The 14,042-nt window shown below is 45.0% G+C and overlaps 1 protein-coding gene across 1 annotated transcript in view; it reads right to left on the bottom strand.

Moving 5' to 3' along the window:
- The window catches only part of LOC149327165 (RRP12-like protein), a 44,664-nt gene that overhangs the window by 20,175 nt on the left and 10,447 nt on the right, over positions 1-14,042 (bottom strand). Inside the window, exons 5-20 of the mRNA XM_089563791.1 lie at positions 12,125-12,252; positions 11,812-11,913; positions 11,651-11,742; positions 11,460-11,571; positions 10,764-10,940; positions 10,646-10,681; positions 10,420-10,562; positions 10,216-10,337; positions 9,994-10,103; positions 9,354-9,465; positions 9,138-9,292; positions 7,158-7,225; positions 7,001-7,094; positions 4,098-4,256; positions 3,392-3,472; positions 787-1,003 (exon numbers count right to left, since the gene is read on the bottom strand). Of these exons, the coding sequence (XP_089419917.1) occupies positions 787-1,003; positions 3,392-3,472; positions 4,098-4,256; positions 7,001-7,094; positions 7,158-7,225; positions 9,138-9,292; positions 9,354-9,465; positions 9,994-10,103; positions 10,216-10,337; positions 10,420-10,562; positions 10,646-10,681; positions 10,764-10,940; positions 11,460-11,571; positions 11,651-11,742; positions 11,812-11,913; positions 12,125-12,252 (1,908 nt within the window). The remainder of the gene's footprint in view (positions 1-786; positions 1,004-3,391; positions 3,473-4,097; positions 4,257-7,000; positions 7,095-7,157; positions 7,226-9,137; positions 9,293-9,353; positions 9,466-9,993; positions 10,104-10,215; positions 10,338-10,419; positions 10,563-10,645; positions 10,682-10,763; positions 10,941-11,459; positions 11,572-11,650; positions 11,743-11,811; positions 11,914-12,124; positions 12,253-14,042) is intronic.

Below are 14,042 nucleotides of genomic sequence, written 5' to 3'. Positions count from 1 at the left end.
ATTATTTTGAACGGCTGAATTACTTTTTGTTGGCAATTGTGTGCAACAATCCTGTGTGGCCAAAAGTCACTACAGCTTGTAGAAGGAATTGCTATCGCAACAACGGAAGTGGAAGTTTACTTTTAAGAACTAGGTTGACACGTTATCACTGAGCTCTCACAATGGGCTGAGGAAGAGAGTGGGGCGTCACGTGGTCTGCATACTGACAGCAGCAATGGAACTGCCACTCAACTGTCGCAGCAGCCAGGACACGATACATTTTCCCCCGACACCGATTCATGGTTCTGTGTTAGTCCTACATGCAGTTGATAAACCTTCTACACCGGCGAACTGCTCTAAGTGAGTGATGATAGTGAACAAACAGTGCTTGTACACCACAGAAGAAATCCTTCACATCGCATAACTGAGCTGCTTTATCCAACAACACCACCCTCGCTTTTCTAGTTCATTAATTTTCAACTTTGACAGAGTTTACTGAACAGCCAGCTAGCTTTGCATGCTGAGGATACTGATCCTTTTTGATTAAAACTGAATTTCGATAACTGAATTCAGCATACTTTCATAGTTTTTGTTTTTTTGGTTTAAACCGAAGCCCCACCCCTAGTTATAGGTAGGAGTAAAAATGACGTAACAGGAGTCAAGAGTCAAATGCACAGCTTGGATTGCAAAGATCAGAGTTTGAAAGCTGTGTCAGAGATCCTTAATACAGCGTCCAGGAAATGAACTTGTGTGCCAGAACTTAAAAAAAAAAAGTGGGGGGGGGGGGGCAGAACTTTGTCCAGACACCTTTGAACTCGTAGAGGGCAGTGGCCAGAGCCAGGATAGTGCAGCTGACTAGGTAGGAGCCACCGGTGAAACCAGCCGTCAGTTGAGACACCAGCTCCTTGATTGCCGCATCAGGATCGTCAGGCTGCCACCGAATCAGAGCTTTGCCGATGCCTATTACAACTTCGTAGGCTGCCTGGCGCACCTTGCCGGCGTTCACCTTGACGCATAACACCGCCTGCATCCAGATTAAGCCATTTGAAAACTGTTGGAAATCGCAACACAGTAAAAGCTCTTCAATTCGAACTGCATAATAATGCCAACATAATAATGCCAGCATGATGCAGCGAGTACATCACCTCCTACACAAAACCGAAAGCTTCCATCTGTTAGCTTTGCGCATGCCAGCAACACTGCAATGTGCCTCGTCTGCTGTACCTCCATCCATCACAGTGGACGGAGGCCATGCAGCATGTTCGTTGCTACACACTTTTATTGTGTGCGTAGTGACATGTGTGAGACACTGATCCCTCTCTGCAACTGTTGCAACTCCAGTAAATGACGGGTAACTGGACTCATCCTTAAACTCGAGTACTACACTGCCATCTAAATGAGCAACTACAACATTAGGCTGGGTGTCTTGTCATTAAATTTTCTTGTGAAGAGGTGGGTTACTACCGTATATATACTCGTGTAAGCGCCGCACCCCCAAAACATTGTTCATGTGTGCATAATTTTGCCGCCATATGTTCTGCTGGGAGCGGATGCGGACGCGTCCGCGCCAGTGCCTCAGAGCCTCAGAGCCAAAGACAAAACACTGCTACAGAACAGGGTACACCCACGCCAGTGGCCACCACTGTCTGCCAGGCTCTGGTGCCAGCGAAATACGCGCCATAGTAGCGTTCCGTTCGCGTGTTGTTGCTAGGCCTGGCCTGCTTCACACAGAAGCCACACTACTTTGAATCTCGTCATAGTTTACCACAAAAGGTCCAACCTTTAACTGGCTTACCATCACACAATTTCACCATCACAAGGCCTTTGATAGTGAAGTGTACAAAATAAGCAGGCCAGGCAAAGGCCACCTCAAACTGACAGCAGCAGGCAGCTCGTGTGGAGCGCAGCTCCGAGCTGCCTGCTAACTGTCGGCAGAGTGCCAGATCTTCAGAGTATCTCAACTCAGAATCACGTGGCGCTTGCCAGTAAACGGGTCTAGCAGCCTGTTTAACTCCAGGTGGTTAATTCGCGCCAGTCGTCGGGGGCGCGTCGTATCATCCATACTTTCAATGCATTGTGTATTTGAAGGATTCGCCAGGGCTGCACGAATTCGTCCAAAATGCATGTCACAACATACTAACAGGGGGACGCATAATCGCGGCGGTGCTATAGTAAAAAAATTTTACGCAATGATGCAGGTCCCGTGTAAGGGCCACACCCCGTCAAAACCGGGGAAAAAAAGTGCAATCCCTACACAAGTATATATAGTATGTAGACCAATTTGGCATAACAATGTTAGTGTAAATGAAACAAGCAGCTCGAGGCTTTTCAACACAATGAACCCCTACACCTCCTGGCGATGTGATTTGCAAACCTTTCATTACTCTGCCTCAATTTCCACATGAAGCGATATCAGAGGAATTATATATGGAAGCTTATAGGCTGTACATGCCTTTTTTTCTGCATGTACAGCCTACAAGCTTCCATATATATATGCGTATAAACGCGTGTAACGGCTGCACTTTTTTTTACAGATTCGGGGGCCAATTTTCGGGGTGTGGCCCATACTTGATGTACGAAAAAAAAAATTTTTGTTAAGTAAAAACACACCAATCGGAATGAGCGGCATTTATTCTACATTCAATTGTCACTTGCGGAGTATTTCGACTCTGAGCTGGTGCTGTGCTCTGGTGCACGCTCATCCCAAAAGAAGCCGCGCAGCATGTCCGCTGTCAACGCGTAGCCGTTGTTCCGCACTTACATCACATAGAGGAGCAGCTCTTCTTCCAGTTCGGAAACTCGCACGGCTTGCCTCGGAAAGCGCGTTTTGCGGCTTTTCTCAGTGCACCCTTGTGGCTGCACGATCATCGGACGCACTTCTCGGCCACGTCGAATTCCCTGCCTGCCGCACGCTTGCCGTGTTCGAGAGCTAACTCCCAGCCGTGTAGCTGTTAAGGTGCTTGCCCACCATGCTAAAACTGCATTACTCGGCGGCAGCACGCGAAAGGCACAACCACCACAACAACTACGGTGAACACGCCACAAAAGGCTGGAGCTGGCGATACTAATGCCGATGCGGTAAGCAGGAAGTCGCGGCAGAGAAAAAATTGACGATGATGACTGCGGCTTCAGGCGCCATCCATAGATGGCTTTTAGCTCTTGTGTGAGTGCATGGCCTCCGTGATCAAGCGCACCGTTGTTTGCAGCCGGGGCCGATTGCGGCGGCCACGGCGCTTGCATTTAGAAGGCTACTCCCGCCTAGATCATGGAAAGTTCAGGTGCGGCCCTTACACAGTTTCTTTTAAACATTTCCTTCGGGAAAACGGGGTGCGGCCCTTACAACCATTTATACGGTATATGAAAGCACATATCGGAAGAAATAAACCAGAAATCAAATTTTTGGCCAGCTTACCTCACGAAGAGCTGTCAAGGCAAATGACTTGTGTTCGACGCTCAGGTTGCCGATCAAGAGGAGCAAGCAACGGAGACGTGGCTGCACACAAAGTGCAGTACCAACGACCATTAGCCGACAGTTGTAGAAGTTGAAGTTAACATTAACTAATAAACGTACAGGGTTGCACATGCTTAGGGCGACCCAAGGAGTGTGCGGCTGCCCTCTTCGGAGCACCAGTGCATTATTACTCTTGGCAGCGCATCAAAGGACAGTGCCACACAACATGAACACTTCCAGGCCCCTCTGTGCCTGGTGCCACTTTACTTCAAAACGCGGCCACACTGGATGCAATGGCACTCCGAAGAGGGGAGCCACATGCTTGCGTGTTCACCCTAAAAGTGTACCACCCTGTACACAACACGCAGTGGAGGAGCTTGTGCTTACATTCGCATGCACAGCCCAGATAAACTTGCCACCAAGCCAGAATACATTTCAGGATGCAGCAAGCACTCTGCTGAGCAGAGGTGGACAGCACGAATTGGTCAAACAAAACCATTATTACGCCCTCCAGGACTGGCAAAACATGCAACAGAAACTCTCATTGATGGCAGACTCCACTGACTGCCACTGCCATTACTGCAAACAATGACCACTTAATCAATACATCCATCATTCAACTTGCCCATATGGAAAAAAATTGGTCACAGCAGATTAAACTACTTACCGCTCTTGATCCAGGGGTTATACTCTGCAGGCTTTCCACAAGAACTTCACTAAGTTCTGTGAGGTGCTCTTCAATGAACTCCTTGCAAGTGGGAGTTGGAAAGCGGCAGATCTCTTCCAAGACACGGTATGCTTTTTTCTGCACTCGACGATCAGAATCCTGACAAAGCAGAAAAAAAAAAGTGGGGTACATAACAGGGATGATACGATGTCGTATGAAGATATCATTGCAAAGGGCAAATTTTCAAATTTTACCTCACGGCAGAGGGTCTTCAAAAAACAGTCATTACCGATGTCACAGTTATGAAATTTTCACGAAGCATTGCTGCATGCTGAATTCAAATACACCGTAAAAACCCACATATAACCAGAGTTCTTTTTTTGCCAGATTTTTAGCACGTCAAATTTCGCCTTGCATTATATGTGCCGCGGTGGCTGATTGGTTAAGGCGCCTGTCTACGGAGCCAGAGTACCCGGGTTCGAACCTGCCACGGCAGCAGAGTTTCGATAGAGGCGAAATGCAATAGGCACCTGTGTACTGGGCAATATCAGTGCACATTAACCCTTTGAAGGTTTTTGCCGTATATGTACGGCGGCGGTTTTCTGTCCCGCAAGGTCTTTGCCGTACGGGTACGGTTTCGATCTTCCGTTTGAAATTTTGCGCCAAAAAAACAATGCATGCTCACTGGGGGGTGCTGCCACCTCTTAGGACTTACAAGAAGTGTTTGAATTTTGTGCTGCCTTCTTACGGAGATAAGCAGAACTTATGTCTAGCTTTAGCGTGGCGGCACAGACTGCGGCAACACCCCTTTTGTAGTTTTGGTTTCGCCGCATGATCGCAAAGGAGTCGCGCGAAATTTGAGTTTTCTTTTTGTCAGCACTATCTTGCAGGGGCTGCCGAAGTTGATTTCCATCTTTATTGGCGCTGCTCCTAGCTTGCTTATCACCGTTGCTCGCGAGGTATTCTCGCCCTCTGTGGCAACGCGCCTACGCGGTTTCAATTCCGCCGCGGGATCGCAACGGAGTCCGCGAAACGTGTTTTCTCTTTGTGGGCACTGTTTTGCAGAGGCGGCGAAAGTTGATTTCTATCTTTATTGGTGCTGCTCTTAGCTTGCTTATCACCGTTGCTATTCTATTCTATTGAACATTTTCCAGTTGTGAGTGATGCTGTCACCAAAGTACTGTTCCTAATTTTTTTTTTACTATTTATTCTCGATTATATACATTTTGTAGATTCAAGATCCGCAATAAAGTAATTTGACCACCTGGGAAAGTTTTCTTCAAAATAATCCGACCCTCAAAGGGTTAAAGATCCCCAGGTGGTCAAAATTTGCTTTTATTTTTTCACTCCCTTCTTTATAAGATATGAGAGACAGTTACTGCATCCTCTCCTTTCCTCAAAACCAATTTTTATTTTTTTGATATGTGGATTCAAAATTTTCAGTTTAAGCTCAGAGTCCCAGTTTTAGGTTCTATTATTCAGTGCTGCCACCATCAAGCTTCCAGCGAGAGGACACGCCATCTACAGCCATACATAACTTAAGAACAAAGCCGCACATGCCTTTCAAAGGGCCCACAACCAATGACATCCACAGATTTTCACGACCCTGTGGTTAGCCCGATTAAGCCACGGTTCATCAATTCCCTTTCAACTGCCACTCCGAGATGTCACGCTAGCAAGAATAAGGGGACTAACAACAACGTCATGAGAATCTGCTGACTACAATGGATGGAGGAGGGCTTCCTTTCAGGGACATCTGCCTCTTCGTTCTCAAGAGTTGGACTGACTATAGCGGTGAAATCGGATCAGTGTGAATGGTTCAGATTTCGACACCATTTCACCATGCCCACACTACCAGTTTGCGATGGAACAGCACAAAATGACAGGAGGCAGGCGCTGGCCCCATGGTAGGTTGTACGAATGAAAAAAAGTAAAAATTAAAAATAGCGGCAGCATTCCGACAAATAGGCAAAGTGCGCCCATAAACTTCGCAGCTACACAAACCCCTACACAATGCACAAGGCTTCCAATGGTAACACATCATAAACGCATGATGCAATTAGCACCTTTCAATTTTTTTTGTTACCCCCGAATTTCACCTCGCATTTTGTGCGGGTCCGCCTATGTGGGTATTTACAGCAAGTAATTTAATTTCATGTAAAAAAACAAGTCGCATCATCTAACCATCTAACGGACACTTTTTTTTTCGAAAATGGTACCAGAACAGTCATTCAGTACCAGTGCTGCCATCTGTCAACGAAACCAAAAAAAATGCTACGGATGAGCCCTACCCAGCTTAAACTAGAAACACAATGACAGAAAACACACGACAAGCTGGACTCATCATGGGCCACAAAATGAATCGGCTTATTGGCTCGTTAGGGGGTTAAATTCTGCAGCAGGGAACACGCCAAAAAAATGCATGCCAATGCAATAAGGGCAGAATTAAACTGCCTAACGAAGAGCTTGAGTCATCTGGTTTTGAAGTTGCCATTTGAAAATTGTTAACCTTTATTGCATTCCTTGGTGTCGGGAAAAACCAATAACACATATTTTAGCAAGCTTCCTGCAGCAATATTTCTTAAAACGCTCATGACAATAAGATTACATAGCGCACAAGGACTTGTTTTGCATGACTGAATGACAGTCATGCAGTTAGCACAAGGTATATAGTTAGTTGCCACCATGTTTGCCACCGCCATGCCTTAATAACAATAAAAAAATTGAGAGCATATGCACCTGTACTTAATAACGCTGAAAATTGGTCAATGGCAGCCACACACTACTAGAAGACTTATGAGCACTATAAATATCGACCGTGACATACTGTGTTTTGACCACTGCCTCACTTAGTTACAGCACATTTTGATGCTAGTGAAAGGTAGACAAGCTTGCACTCTCACCTCCAAATTGACTTTGCCCAACAGGTACAAACGTTGAACATTCTCGGGGCTCATTTTGATGACTAGAGATCTTGCCAAGTCTAATACCGCATGCCTGCAATCGTAGAGGAGCATTTAGCCACTGTGCCACACATCACCTCTGTACTGCCGTGCTTACTTGGCGTGAGTGGAAATCTCGCCGCTGAGTAGCCTTGTAGATGCACTGAAGAACAGCGCACCGCACAGCTGAAACAGTGAAATGTTTGCAATATTTGCATCATATGGGTTAACTTACTAAAATGCAATGCACGCAGACGAGCACTATGTCTGAACTTCTCTTCTCTGCGCATTACCATTTAGGTTCAACAGGAAAATGGCGCAAAAGACGTGGACAAAAGAGACAAACACGACAGGACCAGCGCCAACTTACAACTGAATTTTATTTCGCACCAAACCCGCCTTTATGTAGGCCAACACGCCCTAACATCCGTGTAATCACGCACAGGCAGTAGAAAAGATCACTGTAAGATATCTAACACATGAAGCGCGATAGCAACCACGTAACATACTATCATGGCTAAAAAAACCCAACAAAAGTATAGCAAACAACACTAAAACGGTCATGGCCAAGCAACTCTTAAACACCAAAAACGATACACACTCATGAGTGATACGAGATGACCAACAAGAAACGTGGAAAAAAGGTGAAGAATGAAGCGTTAAGACCAAAGCAGTGTCAAAGGTAAAAAAGGTTGAAGTGGATGAAGAGTGCAACCTTAAAATTGGAAACGAAAAACCAGCAGCCACATGAATGATAACCGATGACCAATCAGAAAAAAGATGGACGCGAAGCTGAGACCAAAGTCGGCGTCAAAGGTATAAAAACGAGAAAAAATTGGAAACGAACAACCAGCAGCCATATGAATGATAACCGATGACCAACCAGAAAAAAGATGGACGCGAAGCTGAGACCAAAGTCGGCGTCAAAATTATAAAAACGAGAAAAAATTGGAAACGAACAACCAGCAGCCATATGAATGATAACCGATGATCAACCAGAAAAAAGATGGACGCGAAGCTGAGACCAAAGTCGGCGTCAAAGGTATAAAAACAAGAAAAAATTGGAAACGAACAACCAGCAGCCATATGAATGATAACCGATGACCAACGAGAAACATGAAAAAGGATGAATGCGGAGCTCAGACCAAGGTCAGCGTCAAAGGTGTAAAAAACGAGAACAAAAACCGCGCAAAAACCGCACATCGTCAAAAAATCGTCAAAAATTGCAACCAATGCCAAAGGAAAGAGCGTGCACAACAAAACAAAACGAAGAGCCTACAGAAAACTTTCTAGAAAAGTGTACTCCTCATTGCTAAGCGTAATGGATGGCTTGCTGACGCATCTGCTCCCTTCTTTCCAGATGTAAAAGGCTTCGACCACCTCTCTCTCAAATCTGTCCTTCCCACTCCTCAAAAAAATAGTTTTCTCAAACTCCGGACGGCAACCCCTGCAGGCTTTGCAATGATCCACTAGAAAGCTTCCTTCGTTATTCCGCAGATTCCGGCAGTGCTCGCTGGCTCGCTCATTAAAACATCGACCAGTTTGGCCAATGTAGCTGAGCCCGCAACTTAAGGGAAAGGTTGCACTCTTCATCCACCTCAACCTTTTTTACCTTTGACACTGCTTTGGTCTTAACGCTTCATTCTTCACCTTTTTTCCACGTTTCTTGTTGGTCATCTCGTATCACTCATGAGTGTGTATCGTTTTTGGTGTTTAAGAGTTGCTTGGCCATGACCGTTTTAGTGTTGTTTGCTATACTTTTGTTGGGTTTTTTTAGCCATGATAGTATGTTACGTGGTTGCTATCGCGCTTCATGTGTTAGATATCTTACAGTGATCTTTTCTACTGCCTGTGCGTGATTACACGGATGTTAGGGCGTGTTGGCCTACATAAAGGCGGGTTTGGTGCGAAATAAAATTCAGTTGTAAGTTGGCGCTGGTCCTGTCGTGTTTGTCTCTTTTGTCCACGTCTTTTGTGCCATTTTCCTGTTGAATCATGAACCAACTAGCCCAAACTAGAGTTCTTCTTGACCATTTAGGTTATTGTGGCTTCTATAAACAACTGACATTCAAACCACCACACTGTGAAATAACTATACCTGGTCATCTGCAATGCGAACAAAAGTCTTGATGGTGTCGTAAGCAGCAAGACGCACTCCCTCTGCACCAGATGACGTTGCCTCGCTTGTGTAGATGTTGAACAGGATGGGCAGGAAGTTCTTAGAGTACCTGGCCATTTCTGGCACATTGGCCTCTGAAGAAGAAAGGAAGGTTCAGGTTACAGGCATCCCACTTTTCTAAGGCTTATCACTAACCATTTACAAAGTCGCAGCTGATGATATGGCGCAGCGCAGACATGATGTCAAGCCTCAGGTATGGACGGTTCACCAGGTAGGTACCAAGCGTTTTGGCAATTCTAGGAAAAGACTGCATGAAAAAATATTTTCGTACATTGATTATTAAGAACCAAGAGCACCTTTCGGTTCACCAGGCAAACATCCAAGTATGTGGCAAAAGAGTGACTGCAGGCACTGTGTGAGGTTCTCTTGCCGAGTAGCTGAACTGTCGTAAGCCTTTCCTCATTTAGGTATGTCCACCCTATTCCTGCTTTACTAAGAGCCCCTACACAGCAGCTATTGCCAAGATGGCCTTCCTCAAGAATACTTGAGGAATCGTGAATGCAGAAACCATCAACACCTTCACCGAGTACTGTGTGTGACTGCAGTAGAACATACAATTCTGTCACGTGAACTGCCAACGAGGGTATGCAGCCACCTGGCTGTCAGAGCTGCTGTGTTGCACTGCCAGGCACTGTTCTTATAAGAGATGTCTGTAAACTGATTTTGGCCACATCACAGTCAAAAAAAAATCACAGGTGCTAGATTATTTCTGTAGCAAAATATCAATTTACTGCTTGTAAGGTACCATGCAGTATCAAGTATGAACCACACACACCTCCTTGAAATCTGTTGGCCTAGTGCAGAAGCCAGGAAAAAGTGACCAGATCTGTCTCTCCAAAATTCCACAGGTCTTGGTAATGGACGTGGGCTTGTCCGAAGCTTCAGCTGCAAGCAAGTCAGTATGGCTTAGACTAAAAGCTGCTGGACAATGTGTAGCAGTCTGCAAAATCTTATCAGACTTGAAATGTAAAAACTGGTATCACAAGAATCAAAGCACCTAGCTCATGAGAGGCAGATGCAAGTGGCAGGAAGTAGGTGATGAAGAAAGACAGCCTTGTAGCCCTTATGTTGTCCCGCAAGATTGGAAGCATCCAGCTACGCTTGAAGTCCAGGCATCTTCTGTATAAAAAAAAGGGGGGGGGGGGGGGTCATTACACGCCACAAGAGGGAGGTCTAAAACAGCAAGATGCAGGTTACTCACTCCTCTCCACTCATATCTAGAGGGACAGCTTTCAACACAACCTCAGGTCCCATGGTCCTCACAGCAGCTGCAATGGCTCTATCCACAAGAGCATCATTGGTAGAGGTCTGAGAACTGTGGAAGTCTGCAATCTGGCTCAATGGCTGCAAACAACCACAAAGACCATCAGCAAGAAAAAATGGGTGCCAACAAAGAACACAGCGCAACAAAACCACTAGAAACAAACCTCCAACATGTGGTCAGCACATCGCTTGCCAAGGACCTGCAAAGAGAAAGTTTCAAGTCACTGGAAAAATGGAAGGAATACTTGCAATGAAAATACACCAACATGTGGCTTAACATACCTCGAAACAGGTGGTCCATGCAAGAAGAACCTGATCCCAGGCAGACAGGAATTGGTAGTGCAGTGCTCGCTGCATGTGCTCAATAACCTTCACGCCTGCAGTGTAGCAAAGACTGTTCTGGGAAGTTGGATCAGCCTCCTTTTCCAGACAATTCTGAAAGCACTTTTGAAGCAGCACCTGAAATAAAATTTTTCATAGAGATATTCATATAGGTACTTTTGGCTAATAACTGATATCCAAGACCTGTTCTAGTAATCTGTAGTCCACTGCAGATACTGCAACATATGCATGTCATGTTAACGCTTTAACATACAGACATCACACACGTCAAGCGTAAGTTATGAACTTAAAGGATTTCATCAATAATAATCCCCTAATCACAAAAATGTAAAAAAAAAACAGATTTAATATGGCTAAGATTATTAGAGCATAATTGAACTTGGCTAATCCTAATCGTTTATAACTGTCTAAGGACAGTGGAAAAAATGCAAAGACTTTGCCACCAGGGTTAGTTTCTGCATGAACTCATCTTTCAGCAGGCCTCCTCCACCTCTGGCAGACAAATCACGGGACTCCAGAAATTCTACAAATTAGACAATTTTGCACTAATGCTTCACAGCAGGTTTATCAATTAATTTCCAGCTATTCAGATACTGCCACTCAAAAAGGAATTACGCAGTAAAAGTGAAAACTCACCATCAACACAGACGATATGCTGCAATAAAGTTCAGGCTTTCCATTCTGCCAGCTGTCTACAAGCACTCCAACGAACTTGGGAAGGTTACTCAGGAATAATTCGTCAGATAACCTGAACAAAGAGACAAAGCATCATTAAAAGAGGCATTTCTATGATTTGACAAACACTACACAGACAACTATATAGTAACCTCTGGAGGTTGATCAAGGCTTCCTGCATTGTGCCAAGCCATACATCGTACAGTTTGTGATCTCGCTGCCCAGGCTTGTAGTCGTAGAGTGCCTGCACACATGTAAGTTGAAAAATGAGATAAGTATATTGGCAGCAGAAGTGAAACCCAAGATTACTTACATTAATCAGCTGTGCATTTAGTTCAGCACTCAGTGTTACATCACAACGCGGCTGTGATGAAAAGAATGACTGCAGCGTCAGCAAGCCACAACATACAACAGTCTGTAAAAGAAAAAGCATTAAAAGTAACCAAATGATTTCTGCTGAAGTTACAATACTATACAACACCGGCAACTTTGAATGTGTAGGAAAAATGTACAGGTTAACACTTGCAGGTTGGCTGCATTGAAATATCTTTCCACACACTGTAAAATTGTGCCGATGACATTACAGCTCACTGATATGTAGGTACCATGAGTACACAATCACTTACAGGATGGCCAGCTCCCATCACTTCAAGCATTGCCTCGCATGTAGATTTCACCTCCGACTGTGGGAACAGACTCAGTGTGGATTTAAAGAACCCAAACATATGCAGAGTGGTCACCGGCAAGGCTGTTGCTGTGCGGAGAAAAAGAATGCACAGACCTCACAGTTCAGGTGACAAAGGCAATGAAACAAATGCTGACAGAATGAAATAGACATAACTGCAACGCAAAAAAACACAACCACATAAGGAAGAACCCACTCGAGACACGGTCAAACGCTTTTTCGTTCTTCGCTATGTGGTTTTTTTCGAACTGCAGTTATGTCTAAGCTAAGCAACCAACTTGCTCAAAAGTTCGATCGAAAGCCGATTGATCCTAATGGGCTGTATGTCACGCTGTTCATCCGTGCCTCCTGTCTCATAATTACTACACCTGCCACATATGCTTTACCAGCTGACTATCGAGACAATAAACCAGTGTAATGACAAATGACAAATGGATTAAAAATGGTGCAAGGGGGGCCAGGTATGGCGAAAGTTCACAAGGCACTGAATTAAAAACATGTGGTAACAAGAATAAAAGTGAAAGAAGCACACAATGATTTAAACTGAAGTGAAATATTGCACAAAGAGAGAGTAAGTGAAAGGCCCAAAATAAATGTATGAAACTTGGCCACCAGGCATAGTGACTTACAATAAACATCCACTGCTGAAACATGAGGAAAAAAATATCCCAACAAAATGAACAAATGCACGAGAGACACTAAACGAAAGTTTGCAACAGAGCAATTGTTAACCTAGCCACACTTCCTAAGGACACATCCTTTCCTTTACATACAGGTGAGGCAACTTAACCTGGCCATAGAAATGAACAGTAATTATGAACGGTGGTGCTACAGTCAAAATATGCATTAGGGTAATGGTGATGCATCTCAGATACAATGAACAACTGAAGCCGCACCACTTGGATAGAGCTAACGAGAAGGCACCGTAAACTAGCAGCCACGGTCAAAAACTCGCATTTCCAGCAAGCGCGGAGACCAAAGAGAGTCTCTAAAGTCCTGCGACACCACCCGGAGAGAACATATTACCCCCCTCTCACCCACATCATCCTCCTGCTGCTATCAACAGCAGCTCGATCGGAAGCATTGCCTTTACCTCTCGCTCACAGATCCTCCCAATAAGCTGCTGGCTTTCCTGTCAACTTAATCTCTTGAATCACTCGCAGTAAACGTCCCTTGAAAGTTGCAACGATTCATGATCAGCGCTGCCCGTTTCCAATGTCGCCTGGCTGCGCACAATGCACAGGTTCAGGGTCCGATGTGCGCTACACTATCACTCAGTCATCGGCGCCAACGACCACAGATCATAAATTTTAGGCAGTCCATTCCTCTGGTCAGGCATAGAGTGACTAAATTACAGTCTTCCTTTATGCTGCTGCACATTTACCAATGCTGCGGGCCCCGGCTTCAAATCTGCTAGCACATAAATTTTTCAAAATGGCGATGACCAGGAGTGGCGGGAAGTTGAAGCTAGCTAATAAAAAGTGCTGGATTTGCCACATGACATCAGGCAGCCAATCACGATGCTGCATTGTGTTTGTTTTTGGTGTTTTCTTGGCTTTAGGCGGCGCACATGCTTCTGCTCTGGCACAAATGACAGCCAAAGAACTGCTCTTCCAAACGAGACCAAAGATTGCATTGTGAAAGCTGGTTTTGAAATTCGAGACACAGAAAATGGGTGCATTTTGGCAAGCTTTCGCAAGGTCCTAAGCCAGGACAGCACATATATATCTGGCATTTTCGAAAAATCGGGCAACTCTCTGCCACCAAAATTCACTTGTCAGCGGAAAAGAACCCCGCGAATCTGAATGACAAAACGAAAAATTCATTTTTCCACGATTTTTTTGCCCTAGAGACCCCGA

Source organism: Amblyomma mixtum, chromosome 10 (genome assembly GCF_055824585.1).
Source record: "Amblyomma mixtum isolate Tamu chromosome 10, ASM5582458v1, whole genome shotgun sequence".
NCBI classification, from domain to species: Eukaryota; Metazoa; Arthropoda; class Arachnida; order Ixodida; family Ixodidae; genus Amblyomma; species Amblyomma mixtum.
Note: the sequence above shows the minus strand (reverse complement) of the source record. Positions and strands in the feature narration are given on the sequence as shown.